The sequence below is a fragment of the Chaetodon auriga genome, chromosome 4 (assembly GCF_051107435.1).
Source record: "Chaetodon auriga isolate fChaAug3 chromosome 4, fChaAug3.hap1, whole genome shotgun sequence".
NCBI lineage: Eukaryota > Metazoa > Chordata > Actinopteri > Chaetodontiformes > Chaetodontidae > Chaetodon > Chaetodon auriga.
In genome coordinates, this window is record NC_135077.1 from 16,874,895 (window position 1) to 16,895,698 (window position 20,804).

General features: G+C 40.6%; 1 protein-coding gene across 2 annotated transcripts; it reads left to right on the plus strand.

The window, feature by feature from the left end:
• Positions 1-1,456: 1,456 nt before the first annotated feature.
• trip10b (thyroid hormone receptor interactor 10b) lies at positions 1,457-20,804 on the plus strand. Of its 2 annotated transcripts, XM_076729162.1 has the most exons (15): positions 1,457-1,687; positions 8,104-8,219; positions 8,349-8,402; positions 9,319-9,466; positions 9,576-9,638; positions 11,011-11,115; positions 11,403-11,531; positions 11,743-11,889; positions 13,064-13,225; positions 15,352-15,375; positions 17,411-17,520; positions 18,916-19,048; positions 19,139-19,206; positions 19,560-19,666; positions 19,854-20,804. In XM_076729162.1, the coding sequence occupies exons 1-15, from the start codon at positions 1,664-1,666 to the stop codon at positions 19,997-19,999; spliced, it is 1,536 nt and encodes a 511-aa protein (XP_076585277.1). In that variant the 5' UTR covers positions 1,457-1,663; the 3' UTR covers positions 20,000-20,804. The 2 variants fall into 2 exon arrangements, with proteins under 2 accessions (XP_076585277.1, XP_076585278.1); XM_076729163.1 differs by lacking the exon at positions 15,352-15,375.

Below are 20,804 nucleotides of genomic sequence, written 5' to 3' on the forward strand. Positions count from 1 at the left end.
ACGTTTACCATGTTTACATCTTAGTTTTGTATATTAGCATGTAGTTGCTCATTAGCATAGCCTGAATACAAAGTATTGATCACATCAAAATATGGACTTGATGGTGGTACTAGATGAGAAGTCAGTGAACTATGAATGTCTGCACACACTAGGTTCAAATCCATTGAGTAGATTGAAATATTTTGCAGGAGAAGTGAAAAATTTGACCTTTTAAAACTTTAAGAAGACCGTTTGAGCCAAACACTTCTCTGGTGTTCAGGCTAATAACAAACAGGATGGATGCTAACTGAACACATGGTGTCGCCCTTGTGCTGCCTTTATGGGGCAGACAGGTGTGGTCAAACAGGTAGGCTGATGTCATCTCACTCATGCAAGGAGGAGGCCAAACATGGAGTGATGCAGTGCTGGATGAAGAAGGTACTGGAACAGGCCCAACATAATGCTTGATTTGATGTTTCTAGTGAGAAGAAGGTGAAAAAATAATCTAAAAAAAACTATATATATAATATCACTCACTGTTCATTTGATTGTACTTAGTTATTCTTCATAATGTGAGCACAGTGGGCAGAGTGACACTTTGGATCCTGGTACCACTTTGCATCTGGCATTTTATCGCTCAGCAGTTTCAGTTTGTTTTCTGTTGTCTTCGACTGGAGTAAAATATGCATTATCTTTTCTTCTGGAGTAAATTGAGATAAGATAAGTTAAGATAAGATAGGACTTTATTGATCCCACACTGGGGAAATAAAGTCGTTACATCCAGCAAGTATTACAAAAAGCAGTGCCACGGAAGGGTCAAGATAAAAAGGGTATAAAGGATATTGAATAGAAAATCAACTATGTACATTATGTACAGATTATAAAAATACAAAATGCCATAAAAATACTATTGCCAATATTCTAATAAGAAAACTACCAATGTCATATGTTGTATTGCACACAAATACTGTTGCAAAGTCTATGCATATGCACAATATGTACAGTTTATAAAGATACCGTTTCCAGTATGGATAATAAATAGTGAAATTCATCAAAACTGTCACAGCTGTAACAGTAAATGAACTTAAGTTACTTTCCACCACTGTTGGGATTCATCCTGTGGGGGACATGAATGAATAAAAAGCCGCGCAGAGCGCACACATCAGGGGATCAAGGCCCATGATTTACTCAGCATTTGTCCAATACTGTTAATGATGCATTTTCGTTCACTTTCAGTATTGAAGCCGAAGCGTGTTCGTGTTTGCTGGCACAGAATATGCGTGTTTATTTAAAGGTTCCGGTTTGCAGGAGCGCTTACGATGAAAACAACCTCAAGCTGCTTCTTTAAGATAAAACAAACAGAGACGCCGCTGGTGGGTTTTCCCACCCGGTTCCTCCCCCTTCTCTCTCTCTGGAACTCCAACTTGTTTCAGGAAAAAGCGCCTGAACATATTTTCTCTCTCGCTGGCTGGAAGAAACAGGACAGCCGCGTCCGTGCCAAGGAGAAGGCGTACACTTCCTCCGCACATTTCCTCCGCCATCTCCGCTTTCGAGACTCCAAAGTTTTGTGGAATCCTTAACGAGAGGAGTTTCTCGCTTTTTGTCCTCCTCCTCCTCCACCTGGCTGCTTCTTTCTTTGCTGGAAAACGACAGAGAGGATTCCTCCTGCTGAGCCTTTGCAGACATGGACTGGGGAACAGATCTTTGGGTAAGTTTGACAGCTGACGCAGGAGAAGTGAGTCCTCTGGGAGAAGACATTACAGACAGAAATACCTTCAACATCCCTAAAGAGCAGCCTGTCCTGCTCATTGTTTTCCTCGGCACAGTATGTACACGGGACTGTTGTTTTTCCACGGTGGGCCCGAGTTAAGTAATCTTGAAACAACAGCAGAAGTCTTTCTGCGGAGCCTTCAGCCAGAGGATTTCGCAACTCCTGCTGCATACCTTATCATAAGCAGAGGGCGAAGAAGGGAGGTTTATAGGTTTTCTGGCTACTTTATCTACTGTAGACCAAAGGTGCACTCCACCATCTTTTCCTTCCTCATTCCTCCTCCATGCATGCTTGAACCTGAGCTTTGTTTGTGAAAAAGCTTCTCAGGAAGTGTGGAGGTGTATGGCAGGTCCTCTTCTGAAGGCTGATATGTGTGCCTTGTGACCGCATCTGGTCAGTGTCTCAGCTGTGAATCCCAGTGACAGTCATCAGGCCAGATCACCTCCTCATTGCTCACACACACACTATGCCGGTACCCTCATTAAAGTAAAAGAACAGGACCAGGTCTACAAAATGTAAGAAAGTAGTTAATAAACTGCGAAATTAGACAAGATTATGTCTCTTGTTTCTTGTTTTCTCCCACCAGCAGTCCAAAAACTAAAGACATCCTGTTTGCTACCTCATACGACACATAAAGGCAGGAAATCCTCACATGTGAGAGGCTGAAACAAGAGAAAGTTTGACATTTTTGCGTGTTAAATGATAGGTTGTCAAAACGATTCTTGGATGAATTTTATAATGATCCTCTAATCACTAACAGGCCAGTCATCTCAGCTCTACAGTGATCAGATGGAGGAGGATGACTTGAATGTGCGCAGTAGGTGTTTTGGCTCAAAATCTCCAGACTTGAGCTGCTTATGATATTTGGTTTGATGGCTGGCAATGAAGAGCGAATTTGACTTATTTCCCCAAATCCTCCCGTGATTGTGGTCAAAGTCTGAGTGCGTGCCTCTGAGATTATTCCACAGTTGAACACAGACTGGGTGAGGCTGTTGTGTTTAGTGCTGTGTTTGTTGAGAAAGTGTTGAAATTCAGAATCATTCAGCAGCTGCTGCTTGGGGTGTGTTTGATCTGATAAACGGCGGCTTCATCAGAATTAGTTGTGGGAAAAACGAAACCTTTCATTGCCAGAGGTGAAACTCGATTATATCAAAAATAAATCTGTACTAGTACTGTAACTAACATTTATTTTCATCAGCGATTAGTCTCCTGGTTGATTAATCAACTGATTGTTTGGTTAATGAATGCGAGACAATAGAGGAAACAACCTCCAAAAACCTCTCTGTTTTGCCATATTGCTTGTTTTATCTGAGCAACAATCCAAAACATGAATCAGTTTACTGACATTTGACACAGATAAGCAGGAAATACCCACATTTGAGAAGCTGGAACCAGTTTTGGCTTGATAAATGACTGAGATTATCAAAATAGTTGGTTAGTCATCTGTCCTTTTCCTAATCAATTCATCATTTGATTGTTTCAGCTATATGACAAAATCTTTTGACAATGATTAATCTGCAAGTGATTTTCCAAGCAGAAATGTCAAACGTTTCCTAGTTCCACCTCAAATCCACCTTCTATTTGTCTCAGTTGAGTGAGTTTCTCATTTAACCTCACATCATGCTCCTTTGTAGCCTTAAACCTCATAGTTTTAATGGCTGCACCATACCCATTGAAAATATTCTCGATATCTTGTGTATCAGTTTAGACACATTGGCCCCAATTTCTGCCCAACATGGAAACTTTGGGATGTCCAGTTTGGTGGGTTTGAGCTCTGTTTGGCTGCAACTTTATAATGACTGACCCACCTACCGCTCAGGTGAGGTTAGGAGGCTAAAGCTGCTAGCTGTTATTAAATATGATGTTACCCAGGAGCAGCCCGAATAATCCAAACACATCGTAAGAGTTATTAAGAGTTTTTTGTAAAATTTACCCACTAACTGCCAGGTAAAGGTGTTGTATATCTAACCAACTGGCAAAGCCAATATTAGCATGCTAATATTTGACCAGTTTAGAGCGTGAAATAAATAAATGGAATATAGTCCACACATCTGACCTGAGACTTCAAAACGCTCTTTAACAATGATGTAATTTGATAAGATTTTAGATTGTTTTTATATTAAATTACATTTCACAAAAAATAACACAAAATACTCCAAGTTACAGAAAGTTACACAACAAGGTTTTGCTAAAATGACCTAGCTAATAGGTTAGCTTAAGTCAAGCTTTCTAGCCAAGACATCTCTTAAGTTTTAATGGCACAGCCCAGGTTTAGTTAACCTGTTTGAAACAAGCCTGTAGTCACTAAGAGCTTTGTACATGAACTTAGTTTGATGAATAGCTGGTACAACCCAGCTCAGCCCATTGCACATGTTTTTCCAAGTGGAGATTCATAGCATTTGTTGTTACTAAATAATGCATCGCCGGCTGTTTCATAGCTAACTGACAAAGCTAATGTTAGCTTGCTAATATGTGATGTGTTTAGAGTGAAAAGTAAAAGAGGTAATATGGAATATGGTCAACGCGTTTGACACGGTATTTGATAAACTGGTATTTAATAATGAGGTGAACTGGGAACAATTTAAATTAAGTTTCATAAGATGACACAACATAAATAAAATATAAAATATAATAACATAAATTACAAAATAATTCCATAAACATTTTGATGAATGATTAGCAGATTTATTCTATTTTAAAACATGTATTTCTCTATCTATAAATGTGTCAATAAAACAAAGTAGGGCTGCAACCAACATCTGTCATTTATTTTCTCCATGTTGGTCGATAAAATATCAGAAAATTGTGAAAAATATCCATTAGTGTATCCCAAAGCTCAAGATGACATCCTCAAATGTCTTGTTTTGTTCACAACCAATTCTATTCAATTTACTATCATTGAGGAGTGTGGGGGGAAAAAACCCAACAGAAAATATACACATTTAAGAGACTGGAATCAGAGAATTCAGATGTTTCCAAGCAAACCAATTTAAACATTACTAAATTCTTTACTGGCTAAGACATTTAAGTTTTAATGATTTAAACTATCAAATAGTCACTAAGAGCTTCACACAAACTTAGAGATGGATGCACACATAGCTCATGCAACTCAATCCTGCTGTTTTCTAGCTTTGGTTATAATTGAGGTGAGCTAGAATCTGACTTCAGATCAGCCTGAATCAGGAAGCACACATGCTTCTGTGTTTTGTCCCAGCAGGGGTGGGACTAGTCCGACTGGTTCCAGGGTTTGGAGAGGCCCCTGGGACCGTCAGTCACAGGGCGGAGGTTCACACTGAGCTAATGATTATCTCATTCCTGAACCCTCTCTGCCTCACTATCAGTATTTCTTCCTCTCTCATAAACATGCAGATGTATGAGACAAAAGTTGTGCGGTGTAGCAACAGAAGTATCAAATATACGCAGGAATATATTTAAGTTTTTTTATCGTTCTCCTTTCTGGTGCAGGTTTTAACAGGAACAAAGTTTCTTTCACTCCATCGTCCAATTCTGTTTTCTAATCCTGTTCCTTCCTCCTTCCCTGCCTCCTCCCAGCCCTCTCGTATCCAGGACATTGCTAACTGTGTTACTGTATGATCTCCATTTAGCTCCCCCTCCTCTGAGGACTCAAAATCTATGTCTCTGGCTCCCAACGACCCTGCAGTCTGTCCACACACACACACACACACACACACACACACACAGAAATAACCAAAAGGTGGAGCCTTTCTTTGTATTTCACAAGAGACACAACAACAGCACCGCCCTGTTGCTTTGTGTGTCCCGATTCTCATGTTCATGTAATGACACCATTCAGTCTTGCAGTGACATTCGTCTTCAGCGAGACCATTACTGTAGGTCCTGACACCATAAGCTAGTGGGGGAAGAGAGAACAAATGTTACCTGTCCAACAGGTTTCAGAGTGTGTGTGTGTGTGTGTGTTTTGAATGCAAGGATGTGTGTAAAGAGAAAGAGAGAGGAATGCTGAAAGGAGGGTTTGCTTTTATTTTCTTCACCTTTGTAGTTTTTGTGTGTGTGTATGAAATTGAAAGAGGGGAGGATACTGTATGTGTGTGTGTGTGTGTGTGTGTGTGTGAGTGTGAGTGGAGGGTTATTCTTAGGCTTTCAGTTCCCATTTGTGGCAGATCCAGTCTGATGAAATATGATGCAAATGTAAGCAATCCAATTACAGCTGAAGCATTTAGTCGATGGACAGAACATTAATCAACAACTGCTTTGATAATGAGTTAATCCTATAAGTACATTTTTAAGCAAAAATAGCAAACAATCACTGGTTTCAGCTCCAGCTACTCACTCATCTATGATGGGTAATTGAAAATCTCTGGGTTTTGGTTTGTTTGTCGGGCAAATCAGAACATTTTACGGCGTCACCATATGCTCTGGGAACTTGATGGGCATTTTTTAGTGACGTTCTCAAGACAACACAATGGTTTAATCTAAGAAGAAAAGAGTTGTTAAACTAATCACGAATAAAAGTAATCATTAAACAGGGCTGTTCTCAGTGTGTGCTAATGTCAAACTAAAATATTCAATATTTCTGGACATTTGTGCACTTTTTCACAGTCCTTGGGTCAGAGCCTGGATGTCAGGGTGGGGCTGTAATCAATAGAACTATCGTAGTCAAGCTGAAAAGAATAGTTGGATAGTCAATTTGTCACCAGTTCATTTCTTATGGCCAGTTAAGGGCAGCCAAAACAAGTTGTGAACACAATATTGACTGACTGTGTCCACACCTTTTAAGTTGAAGCTGTGAGTTGGACACTAAATGATGAGACAAAACCCTCTAAAAAAACTCAATAAAGCTGAGAAGAGCAGCAGATTCAGGTGATAATTCTCTGTAGATTTATCACTATGAGTGACCACCAGCAAAAATGCTAATTATCAGCAAATTCAGCCTCTCAAATCTTAGGATTTGCTCTTGCTCTGATGTGATACTGAATTGAACCTGTTTGAGCCTTAGGGTATTGGTCATTTATTAACTTTTCTGATGTTTTATAGACAGAAAAGACGCAGCCTATTAATCAGTATTGAAAATCATCATTCGTTACAGCCCTACACTGCATGTATCTCTATATCTCTGTGTTTTATCGAAAATATTTAATCAGCCGTCTTTATCACAACAGTTTGCTACGGACTCTAACACTCACTTAGTCGTTAACACAATGAAGGAAAATCAGATAAGGTGGAGGCTGAGACATCGGTGCGTCTTTTATTGACAAATGTTTACAAAAAGTTAAAGAGTTACATAAAAACAGAAATTTCAGCAAACTAACTTATAGTACAAAAGAAGCATTAAAGAAAAAGGAAAGTTTAAGAGCTGCAGTTAAAAACAGTCTGTGGCCCTTTTTATACAACATGTAGGACACATTAAAATATTTAATATTTGGTGTTAAAAACCCCAAAGACCCCAGGGTGATGTCTTCAAAATGCTAAGTTTGTCTAAGTTTGACAAACAGTCCAAAGCCTCAAATATTCAGTTCAGTCTCACATAAGACAAAAACAAGCCACAAACACACTTGAGAAGCTACAGAACTTGACAACATTTGGCATTTTTGAAGAAGAATTTCAATGATTCATCACAACAGTCATAATTTTCTGTCTCATTGAAGCATTTCAGCTCTAGGTTGAAAGCTGTGAAAGATGATCCTTTATTGATCCACCAAAGCAGCTATTCAGGTTACAACAGCACAAGGACAGAACTGGTACAAGCAAATAGAGAAACGTAAAGAAAATAAATAATTATGAAGTGTATAGAACAGAGGTTGGAATAAAGTAGAAACTACATAAGAGCAGTTTGGCTCAGAATGCAAGTACAGGAAATGACAGTACATATAAAGCACCCACAAGTGCCGTCAGTACACAAGTTCCCCTGTGAATCTCTGTCAGGCTTGTTCTGCAGATAGCTTCACTTCTTGTTTCAGAGGCTTTCACTTTCAGTCCGGTCTTCAGTCGACGAAACACATGAGGTCATGTGACGGACCTGGAGAGTCCATAATGTTACACAGTTTGACCTTGAAATCCCCTTGGTCTCATTGTGTCCATGTTTATGGCCGATGTCCCGTTGCATTGTCTTAAAATTGAATTGTGCATAAAAATCAGTGCAAGTCCCGCACTGGTAACCACCCTCAACTTAAACTTCACAGTCATTGTTTCATTTCAAATCCAACATGCTGGAGCAGAGAGCCGAAACAATGACCAATGTGTAACTAACCCTTCAGGCTGCACCGTGGCAGCCGTGTGGTCGAGGTTTGCTGTTTCTCAACAGACGCCTCCAGTGTTCGTGTGTGTATGCATGTATGGCATCATGTGTTGCTCTATGCTGTTCCTCATCTTAGGACCAGTATGATCACATCGACAAGCACACACAGTCAGGCCTCGACCTGCTGGAGCGTTACATAAAGTTTGTGAAGGAGCGGACGGAGATAGAGCAGAACTACGCCAAGCAACTCAGGTGTGCCTTCGGTTTTTCTCAGCTTGTTTCTGATTGTTCGTTTATATTTATGTGAATGCATTTGTGCCTTTTGTGTGTTCATGTATGTGTGTGTAATGGAGAGTCACACTGCATCTTGTTCACTAACAGGAGTCTAACAAAGAAATATGCCAAACGAGGGAGCAAAGAAGAGCAAGAATGCAAGTGAGAACAATAAAACACCCTGTTTCCTTTATGTTTCCCTCGCCTCTCTTATTTTGCATTTAAAAATCATAATTGACGTTTCGCTAAACTCCTTTAGTTGCAGTTGCTGTAAGCCTGTCAGCTTTCCATTCTTGCACAGCACATATAAAGTAACGGTGGCAGATTTACTGCTGAAAATTGACAGTAAATTTTGTAACAATAGGTCTTCTATTTCACAGAGACGTAAACAAAAGCAAGCTTCTCATTTCTATCCGACGACTGTGGATTTTGACGGCTGAGGCGACAATAGTAGCTAGTGCATTGCATTGTTTGTAGCGGAAACTATTCCGTCGCAGCTCAATTTATGCTCCAGGGTTCTTATTTTCAAAGCGTATGCTTCATTTATACAACAGAGAAGCACTGAGAATGAGGAATAACTGATACATTTGGGAAATGAAGCTCTACTGTATGCAAGTTTGGCTGCAGTTTCTTGGGTGTAAACTTCCCCAAACCAAAATAAAACCAGGACAGTTGCTCAAAACTCTGACATAGCTGCATCTTTGCTCCCACAGGGTGGATGTTACAGTCTTGAAAAAGTATTTTTCCAAAGAAACCTCCAACCTCACTTGGGAGTTAGTTAAATAGAAAATAACACTAGCATACTACTGCAGTTAGTAAACCAGTTAGCCGGGCATGCTAATGTTAGCAACTTATGCAGATAGACATACAGCTTAATCCGTTCCTTTCAAGTTTGTGTTTATGGCTTTTGAAAGACTAAATTACACCATTCTGCAAACGCTTGTCAGGAGTGCCCTTCCTAGTTACAGCTGCTAAGCTATGATAGTTTCTGTTAAGGGGAGGGGTTTAGCAAATGGCCAATTAAATGTCGGTTTCTCCAGCTGTGGTGATCTTCCTAACTCTGTCCTCTCCGCTGCAGATTCAGCAATCACGGGTCATTGCAGGAGATCCTGAACGAGCTGAACGATTACGCCGGCCAGCGGGAGCTCATCGCAGAAAACATGATGACCAGCATCTGTGTGGAGCTCACCAAGTACCTTCAGGATCTGAAGCAGGAGCGCAAAACAGTGAGGGAGGGAGGAAGGGAGGGAGGAAGGGAGGGAGGCAAGAAGGAACAAGGAAGTTTGGCAGATTGTCGTGGTGCACTGTGTCATCTCACACCTCTTCCTTCCTCAGCACCTGTCTGATGCCAAGAAGGCCCAGCAGACTCTAGAGAGCAGCTTTAAACACCTAGAAAGCGTGAGTCACGTGCTGTCGTTGCTTGTATCTAATTTGGATCACACTCTTGTTATTTGAAGGATGTGTTCACCTAGATTTAAGAGGTATCTTGTCATGCAGATAGTTTTTGTGGTAAAGCTTTTCAGCATTTCCTTTTTTACCCCAACAATTTCCTGTTTCCTGGAAAGAGCTGATTCATTTAGCACTAATTATAGGGGGAAAACACCCCTACAAGCTCTTAGACTTCAATTTCATTTCAGTGTTTTGAATTAATTAGAGTAATTTTAAACTTTATTTTACCTATAGGTCATAACAATTTATATGGTTCTTTCCAAGAAAATCCTCAGGTTTAGAAATGTCTGAGATTTGGATGGAATTTTGTTTGTGCTGCTAAAAAAAAAAAATTGAACAGCAATATCTTTTCTTTCTTTCTGTGGTAGAAAATAGTTCCAGTGAGAACTGTTCACAGTGAGGTCTGTGGATAATCCACAGCAATGCAGGGACACTGGAAACAGATGTTACTGCTGAATATTTCAAATTGTGGTACCACTTTCTTTTTTTTTACTCACTATAGGTTTTATTGAGTTTTCATAAAGATAGGACACCACTTTCTAATAGGGCATGTGACTGACTTTATTGCTGTTTTTCAAATCAATTATAAGCAATTAATTGGAGCAACTTTTGGGTTGCCAGGTTTTTAAACAGTCTCTGGCCTGTGAGCCATTAATACAATCAATAATGAAGTGTGGTGTGTCTCACTCTCCAGTAAGCCATTAATGCTGTGACAAATATTTAAAGTCATGGGCTTTCGATCAGCAAAAGTTAGTAAATCATCTGCGATTATAAAAGTTCACAATAAAGGGTTTTTCAATAAGTTGTTACTAAATGGGTTTTCGCCCAGATACTCTGCAGCGCCTTTGTGAAAGGTCAGAGGTCAGACAGTCCAGTGAAGTGTTCTACCTGAACAAAACTGCTGGAGGATGATGAACACCAGCCAGAGAGATTTCAGTATGATTTATGAACCAGTAATAAAGTCATTGATCACAACTTATAAGATGGTCTTGTAATTGTTGAACGCTTTCAGCACCACAAACCAAATTCCACTCACCTCCATTTTTCTGTGGCTGGCTGAAGAAATCTCTGAGACAGACACTTCAAAGCCAGGTGACATTAGAATAAATCTGCCTGCATTACTAGATACCTCCAAGTGTAAATGAGTGGATAAATGTAGTGTTTGATGTTATTATTTGGTTGACAGTCCTCTTGAATTTTCAGTACCTCCAGTCGGACTGAAATCTGTGACTCTAACATTGTTAATGCTTCTAAAGCTGTGTTCATTAAAGTGCATTAAAGTGTGTGTGTGTGTGTGTGTGTGTGTGTGCATGCCCTGCAGACTAAGAAGCGTTTCGCCAAGGAGTGGGCGGAGGCTGAAAAAGCCACACAACAAGCAGACAAAACAGAGAACGACCTCAATGCCACCAGACTCGATGTCGAGAAAGTAAACACACACACAAGTTATCATCAAAAACTGCAACTGAGCACAGGGTTTTTTCACCTCTGGTTTTTAAGATGTTCTCAGGCAAAATCCTTGAACTGCCCTTGTGTGTCTCCCTCTGTGGCTGCTTTTGCCTCCCATCCCTCCCTCCACTTCCTCCCTGCATCTGTCCCTGCATTTCTCCCACTTTGCATTTTGTTTTGCATCTCTTCACTGCTCCCCCTTCCTGCGCTCCTTTCATCTTCCCCTCCCTTCCTCTTCTGTCGTTCCACCTGTCGTTTGCTCTGAAGGCCAAGCAGCATGCCCATGCCCGCACACACACAGCGGAGGAGTGCAGGAACGACTACGCGGCACAGCTCCAGAAATACAACAAGGAACAGAACTACTTCTACTACACAGAGATACCGCAGATCTTCAATGTGAGAGAAGGCACACGTAAACACACACACGCACGATGCAGTACAACTGCATACACCTGCTTAAGTGACGTAAAACCAGAAAGACCCTGTATAGGCTCTCAGAACGTACTTCTTCTCCTCTGTTTTCATATGCATTTGAATGTGCGACGTATCAACACAGACTGTGTGAATATGATATGAGCTTGCAGTTGTGTGCGTGTGCACCGAACAGAAAATGCAGGACATGGATGAGCGGAGGATTCGGCGGTTGGCGGAGGGCTACTGCCAGTTTTCAGACATCGAGAAGAAGGTGGTGCCCATCATCTCCAAGTGTCTAGAGGGAATCTCTGCAGCAGGACGGAAAATTGATGAGAAACAGGTAAATGTTGCTTCTTTGTATGATTTGTACACTGTGAGGCAACAAGCAGGGTGAACAGTGAAGGCTGAAAAGTCACTGCACCCGGACAAGAAATAGTCGCACATAAACCCTGATTTTGTTTCCTCTTGGCAGAGCCAGGCTAGCTGTTTCCCCCTGTTTTTAGTCTTAATGCTAAACTAAGTCAGTCACCGACTGGCTGTAGCTTAATTCAAGAGTGGTATCAATCTTCACATCTAATTCTCAACAGGAAGTCAAACAAGAACATTTCCCAGAATGTCAAACTATTCCTGACCTGACCTCTTACATTTTAAAGGTGCCCTGTTGAGTTTTCCTGTCAACAAACATAAGTTAGGCTCACTTTCCGTTTTGTTCACCTAGATGCATTTTAATGTTTGCAAAGCCAATATTTGAAGTATGTTCGTGTTCACCTACTTGCAGTCGTCTTCTTCCCTGTCTTTGCTGACACATTTCTTGACGTGTTATCACCACCTGTTGATCAGTGGAGCTGTGTGAAAGTACTGGAGACAGTGAACAGGACAGTGAATCCAAATGTCCTTGAGTGCCTGCACAAAATAAACACAACAGGGACCCTTCCATAGGAAAAGAGCTCCACAGGGTTACTTCAAGTACAAACAAAAAAGGCTTTTAAAATTTTCTGAATTTGAAAAGTACAAACTGGTTCACCTCTAGTTCGATTTTTATAGAGCTAACATTTCATCATTGCCTTCTGGTCTTGGTAAATGTTAGACCTTATGTGTGCATATAATGCACATTTTTTCCGGTTGTGTAGAGTATGTTCTCTCAATACATGGAAAAAGGATGAATATATATGACATACACTCACTTACTGAAGCCATTAAAATGTAAAGTAAACATTTTCAAAATGTGAAAAGCCAGCATTACACGTGATGATAACAGATTGCTATACAGTGTCATGAAGTATGCTGATTACCAAGTTCATTAGTTTTACTTAAGCAATCCATTACAACACTCCTGTGATATGAACCTATTATTGATGCTGTGTCTGAGGGGTATTGATTTATCTCTATGATAATATTTGATATATAGGTATACATTTTCTTGTAGTTGTAAAATTTTCTGCTCAGTACATCTCTTTTGCAATTATATGTTTATGTTAAAAAACAAATATCTGTGTCTGTTTGTCTCCCTGCAGGACTCAATACTGTTCATAGAGCAGCACAAGTCTGGTTTTGAGCGACCGGCAGATCTGGAGTTTGAAGACTACAGCCAAGGAATCAAACCAGCAACCTCTGACTCTAGCCTCAACCCACCTAAAGTGCGCGCCAAGCTCTGGCCTTTCAGCAAGAAGCACAAGGTGAATTTGCACACATTAGATGTTCTGCTCTTAGAGGACAGGATGCCTCTCCCCTCTCTGCCTCGCCTGCTTCTGCTATTGACAACCTGAAATTCCTCTCTGTCCTGTTCTTCACATGTGGCTCCACTAATCCAGACTAACAACTTGTTATCAAGATAAAATAATCTGCCATTTCTAATCTATAATAATATATCTTGGTTCTTTAGATGCAGTGGACAGGGTTGATTTGGTGGTCTTTCTTGAAAGACTGTGTGCTCTTATTTTGAAATAAAGGCAACATAAGTAGAGACTTGGAAACATAATAAGCACCCATATAATTGAGTCGTGATCAGAGAGTGCTTCACTGTTCTAATTTGAAGCCTAAAACAAATACTAATTATGAAATTTAATTCACTCTAAAGCCACAGATAAAATGATTGATGTGAATTAAGAAATCTGATTCAAATGGTTTGCAAAGAATTTATGATCTCACTCCAATTTACATTTGTTTGCATGATGCAAGTTCATTTAATGCTTTTTAAGTCAACACACTTAGTACATGCTCCCCAAAAAGTCTTATTTTGTACAGAGCTGCAACATTTCAGCAGTATGTCTTCATTAGTGATATTTGAGTGAAGACCTTCTTGGTCACATGCTGAATATTATTAAGATTTAATGTCAAAACATCATAGTTGTAGGGTAAGTTTTGCAGTCAGCAGGTGACTTTATTCTTCATATATTTATATGATATCAGGATGTGGCACCACCACCAGTACTGCTCTGTGGCTTTGAATGGCAAATTTCCATCACAGCGCCCTTATAAACTGCCATGTTTTCTGTTGGTCAGATCAACTATATTTCATTTAGTTAATCTATTTTTGCCCAAACAAATTTAGATTGTGTCTTTTTAAAATGTGCATTATTTTACTGTGTATCATGTATTGGTATAGGAAACTCTTAAGTGTTAGATTTATATTGTGATAATTAAAGCAGCAGAATGTGATGGTTTCTTAAAGAGCAAGGCTGGTCTCATTATATATTTTTCTTATTGTCAGCAAATCCCATGAAAAGACCCAAACTGTGGGGACTATTTTCACTTGAACATGAACGTGATGTCCAGGTTCATTGCAAGACAGAAACAACAGCAACATGATGTATTTTGATATTTTTTGTCTCCGCCTCAGAGGAATAAGATTTATCTCACTTTGTTGGTAGGATTTCTTGACCTTAACTAGACATATCTGACATTTTCATTTCAGATATTAACATGTCATTTCTAAGGAAAGGCATCCTGTTACAGCTTACTGCTGATAAACCTGTACTTCTGCACGTTTTGACATCTTGTTGAAAATACATTTCAAGACAGCTTTTTGAACAAGTGATAAATCATCTGTCAATCTGTCAAATCTCTTCTTATCTTGTTCTTGTTGACCACTGAAGAAGTGCAAAATGACGCTCATGTGATGGTAAAACAATGCTTTAAAACTAACACGCACATAAAACTCGGCAGGCATTCCACTCATGTCTTACCCCACCACCCTGTTGCCCTCAGGGGCCAATTCTAATTCCTGTCTGCTGCACAGACTTGCCCCAACAAACACCCATCGCTCTCTCTTTAACTCTTCATGCACTTTACTGCAGAAATGGCTGCATCTGTTTGACTCACTCTCCTCTCTTCTTCTCTTCTTCTCCTCTCATTACCAGTGTAATTTTCTTCCTCCCTTGCTCCTGTTCCTCCACCTTTTTCTCCCCCTCCCTCCTCAGTTTGCCCCTCCATCTTTCTCTCCTCCTTCCCCGTTCCCACCCGGCAGCCACCCCCTCCCTCTCCCCCTCTCCAAGCTGCAGCACTCCCCTCTCTCTTTATGCCTGAGAGAGTTCAATCGCTCAGTCAAACCCAGGATTTCCACCTTAAAGATATTACACAAACTGCACTCGGTGAGTGACAGCATCTGCTCGGGTCCGATCCCTGTCCTCCCCCGCTGTCATGTTCTGCAAACCCCCCCACCATGTTTATGTCTCTTTGATGCTGTTCATTTAAATAGGCTGTTATACTTTGACCTTCGTTTGTTAATGTGAAAGTGTGTTTCCCATGCGGTGTGTTTGCTGCACACCTGTCTCATACTGAGTGTCCCTCTCTCTGTGTCTAGATATCACATGCCGAAAAGCACATGGTAACACTAATTATGGTTACATAGGGGGTAGACTTTAAAGGTGCTTACATAACAGTATTCTGGTGCTGGACTCTTTTCATATACTATTTAAGGAGTAACTCCACTCTGGATCATGCTGCACTGACCTCTGTGGGTAAAACGGTTTAAAGGCCTGGTCACACCAGAAAGCGACGGTCTGAAATTCATCCATGTCTTTGAGAAAGTTTTACTCATGATGCAGGACTAGTTGGTGAACTACTCTGCCGAGTTAACAGCTAGCACATTAGCCAGCAGGGAACATGCCGACACTAGTCAGTCACAGCTCTTTTGTCTGTTTTGTCCATATTTTTCTAGATAAAACAAAAATGTTCTCAGGATTGTACATTTCATTCAATAAAGACTTGTTGAAGAGGGAAAAAAAGTCAACCTAGCTAGCTTGTGTTCGTTAACTAGCATGAACTAGCTATTTAGTAAGCTAATTAGCACAGTCTTGCTCCTGCTCTCTTTTAATACCATTACCTTTTACCTCAGTACATATTTGTGCCATCGACTCTGTGTCGTTATTTCTGCAAACCATTGCTCTTTTGTGGAGTAGTTTACACTGTGACAGAGGAGGTTGAAGAAAAGTGGATGGAGCAACACAGCTAACAATTAAGCTATGATGGCTTTGTTAATTTTGACCTTTTAAAGTTACTGCTATCAAGAAAGATGGCTATTGGTCAGCGCTGCAAATTTGTGTGTCAAAATTCACCAAAGCTGAACTTTTGAATAGACTTCACCATGATGAGCGAATCCACTGATTGCACCAATTCCACTAAACGGAGGTGCTGCAACATTTCACAGTTAAAACGCAGGTGTGACCAGGCTTCGTGTGACCTCACCTGTAATCGCTGCTGGGTGTGGTCAAGTGCAAGCCTATTTACCTGGGTGCAGTTGCTCTTTAATTTACAAAATGCAATTTTCTCATGGCACAGGGCTCTGCAGTTCTGTTCAGGGAACATTATTAACTTTCTCTACAGGCTAAACACCACAGAGCCAAGTCTTTATTCTGTGATGCCATACAACATCAGTAAGACTCTGATTTTGAAAATGTGCAAAGTGTCTATACGTGTATTTAATTTGACAGCGAAGCCACGACCATCCAGACTAGAAATCAACTCCACAATGTCATCATGTCTAGTACTTGATGTCTTTGTAGCATAAACTTAAAGGGCCACTTTGGCTAAAATACAAAAATATTTTAAAAAGTCTATAAAAATAATTACTTCCAGTGGCATCCAGCCATACAAATAGTTTGAGGTTTTCGGTACCACGCCACTACAGTGGAGGGGAATGTAAGTTAAAACATGCATTTAGCAAAATTCAGCAGCAACATTTCCTTTCTACAATTCAATTCATTCATTGCACTTATTATGGTGATGTGGTCGTAAATATCTCATGTAGTTCTTTAACTTTGTAGTTTGTTTCTTTCACCAGGTCAAAAGTCAAAGATGAACTCCTCTAAAACACAGAGAATCTAAATCGGTTTGATTTTTTTTTTTAAAGCATGTTAAATTGTATCTTGCATTCGTTATCATTCAAATCTTTTTTTATAAACAAAATGTAAGTTTTTATGGCATCACAGGAGAAAGATTATTACCTGTCCTTTCTGTCTATGGGTTTTCCGTACAGTATGCACCAGTCCCAAAACTCCACAGATGAAATTCAGAGGTATTCTCTGGGGATGTAATAAGGTTGGCGGTCATTCTCCTCACTGTCTCTGTCTCTGTTTTCCCATCATACCTTGAACGCGGTTTGTTTCTTTTGAAACATGATAATTATGTAGCTCTCTATTTGAGGTCTCTTTGGCTACCATCCAGTATTTAGCTGTCAGTCTGTGTGTAGAATCTAATTAGCAGCGGGACGGAGATAGAGACAAGGAGGTGTGACATCTGGTGGTGAGCACTGAATAGGTTATTGTGTACATGATGCTTGGGATGCTTACTGTGTTTGTGTGCGTTTTTGTACTGTGTGTGTGTGTGTGTGTGTGTGTGTGTGTGTGTGTGTGTGTGTGTAGCCGCCTGCTGCAGAAGATTTCTCTCACCTTCCTCCGGAGCAGAGGAAGAAGAGGCTGCAGGCGAAGATTGATGAAATCACCAAAGATCTGCAGAAGGCACAAGACCAAAGGTGACGACATCACCAGCAGCATCACAAGCATCTCCAAGGCCTGAAAACACAGACTTCATCACTTCTCAGAAGTTTATTATCACAACATGCTACTGAGTAATAGTTTCATCTCATGATGTTCTCTGTGATCCTCTGGGGCAGCAGAGATGTGCTGGTACCCCTTATTTGACCTGATTAGCCATAATTGATCCGAAAGGATGTTCTTTCTGGATTTGGCTTTGATCTGTTTGATTTTCATTCATGGACACCCAGTTAGTTCAGAGAGAGTTGAAGGACAGAGGCGGGCAGTTTCAAGCTTTCAAATTTACTTTAAAGCCATCAAACTGCAACAACACCGCTGTGCCTTTTGAAGCACCTCTACAATTGTGCAGGACTCTCCCTAAAAAGCAATATATTGATTCATATAAAAGACCCTGCCCTCTTTCTGTATGTTCTTATTTTCCTCTTATTTTGCTGTGTTCTTGAGTTTCTGGGCTGCAACCTTTGGGCAATTCATTGTGAAGCCCCCCAGCCAATAACACCACCAAGCTGAGGTCAGGATCTTAACGAGTGGAAGCTAATGGTGCATACAGCGCTGAAACTCCTGCGTAGTACACCTTTAAATATCAGTATATCTTCTGGTTAATTATTTCAGGCTGAATTAATTGGAAATCTTTGAAACTGCAGAGGTGAGAAACATCCCTCAAAGCCCCTGAAGTGTTTCTCTTAATATGATGAATATCTATGACTAAATCAGCAGCAAGTGAAGTACAAGTAGAAGAAATCCTTTATTATTTTTTATTAAGCGTTCAACACTGAACTAATCAGCTTCATCAGAACCGTGTTGGTGCATTGATGGTGACATGAGGAAGCAGTCCGATCACTGTGATCAGCTCTGTGATAGAAGAGCACAGATACAAACAGACTCTTTCCACAGTGGAAGCTGTTTCAGGATTGTTGCAAAATCCTCGATAGTATTGTTTTTGTGTGTGTGCAACAGACAAGATACTTTTTTGAAAGGATCAAGACTGAATGAGTCAAATTGTTCCTTAAATGACAGCCATGTCAAAGTGTTAGCTGGCCTCAGAGGTGACAAGTGAAAACTACATGATCAGAGTTGTTCACATGCTTCTGCACTTCTGGTCTGAGGCTCTTTTTTAGGCTCTGGTTTGAGCTTAGTTTCAGTTCAGGGAAATTTTAATGCTGCTGCATACAGTGATATTTTGGACAATAGTGTGCTGCTAACATGTCAGTACCCCTTTGCACAAAGCCAGCTCTGTAAAGTTTTCCCAGTTTGGTGTGGAAGAACTTCACTGGTCCACCCAGAGCCTTGACCTCAACCCCATCCACCACCTTCTTTAATGACTGCTGGCATTTCCCTAACACTAACACTTCCCTCCCTCCGTCTGACCTCAGTGAAGCACTGGAGAAGATGAAGGGTGTGTACGAGCAGAATCCACAGATGGGAGACCCCTCCAGTCTGGAGCCTCAGATCACAGAAACTGCCCAGAACATCGGCCGTCTCAGGGGGGAGCTCGCCAAATATGAGGTTATCACACATGCATGTTAATACTGTGTGCATGACAGATCAGAGTACAATATTTGTGTAAGCCTAACATCTGTTGCTGGTTCATTACAGACGTGGCTGTCAGAGGCAGTGGGAGGAGAGGAGTCTTCTAACGCCATCAACAATAACACTCAACATGGGTAAGACCAGGGTTTGATGGAGTTTGACATTTTGGGAAACAAGCTTGCTTGTAAATGAGGTGATCGATTCGACACCAACTCACACAAGCCCGAGCTGGCATGGAAACTTTTAAGCCGTATGCCAGCATGTTCTGAGGTTAGCGCAGCAATCTGATTGGTGCGTGAGTCTGCCAAACTTGCGTCGAACCGTGACTTCTGTGTAGCGTTACATTCCTAGAGAGTGGTATCAATCTTCTCATCTAACTCTTGACAAGAAAGTAGATAAAGGTATTTCCCAATATGTGAACATGTGTAGCATGTTGAGTACATTGAAGAATTTATATGTGTTTTTTCCTGGATGCGTATATTTTCAGTGTCGTAGCAGCTGACCAGTCCCAGAACATCTACACTGAGTTTGAAGACGAGTTTGACGATATAGAAACTCCTATTGGCCAGTGCACGGCTCTGTACACCTTTGAAGGTACTTTGGAACTTTCTTACGTACCTCAGGTCAGCTTAGTGTAAGTTATGTGTGTTTTGTGATGTGCGAATTGATGTTGAGACAATGCAATTTCCCTTAGGGGATCAGTAAAGTGTCTATCATATGCTCCTTCATAAATAGATTTTACTCTTTTATACGTGTCTTACTCGTGTGTTCTTGTCTGCAGGCAACAGTGAGGGCACCATTTCCATTACAGAGGGAGAGCTGTTGAGTGTAATGGAGGAGGATAAAGGAGATGGATGGATGAGAGTCCTTAAAGCCAGCGGAGAAGAGGGCTATATACCTTCATCCTATGTCAAACTTAGCCCGTAACACACACACACACACTCAGAGCTTGTGATGGAAAGTTAAGAGCCAAAGGTGAACACAAAGTCATCCATGATAATTGGAGCTGTCCTCTACATCTTTTATCTCAGCCAGTGACGTGTTCAGTGAGATGAAAGCGAGCGATTATAAAGCTTGTTATCAAGGCTGATTGCGATATCATACACTCCCTGTCTGCTGGCTGCAGCAGGAGAGGCTCTCTGAACACAGACTGCCAGCCCTGTCTGATCTTTAGAAATTCAAGCTCTTTTAAAACCAAACTTTTGAATGTATACCTGAACTCTCTGTCACTGTGAGAAGTGACGACCCATGTAACATATTCAGCATCATAGTAGCCCGACGCTACACTTCTTTATGGCGATATATCCATTCACTTGACTTTCCCGCTGCCATTTCTAATAACCTGCTGATCTTTTTCTTTTTGTAACACCGGCCTTCTGCTACAACCTCTTTCCTGATAGGATAATGTGATTTTTTTTTTTTTTTTTTATCATAGTGATGTGATGTTTTATAACTTATAACTGGATGAAAACCACTACTCTGTAGGGAGTGTACAAAATATATATTCACTAAAGATAAGATGATTTTGTATGTCTGTTTGTAACCATATGAGCATTAAAACGTTGGTTTGCTGCAGTCGTTCCTCCTGTTCATCTTGGGCCTGAGGAGATCCCATCCTAACATGCTTCCCATGTAAGTGATGGGGACAAAAAAAATAAAGTTAATATGAGGCTTCAGCAGTCTGAGTTAGACTAATTACATGGTTATCTGCCAGATTTTCATTTTTTTCCAT

Excerpts from the sequence above, each read along its gene's own strand:
- trip10b (XM_076729162.1), top strand. The coding sequence starts at position 1,664 with ATGGACTGGGGAACAGATCTTTGG. Across the intron at positions 11,890-13,063 it reads GGAAAATTGATGAGAAACAG|GACTCAATACTGTTCATAGA; the intron begins GTAAATGTTGCT and ends GTCTCCCTGCAG. Across the intron at positions 19,667-19,853 it reads GGCTCTGTACACCTTTGAAG|GCAACAGTGAGGGCACCATT; the intron begins GTACTTTGGAAC and ends TCTTGTCTGCAG.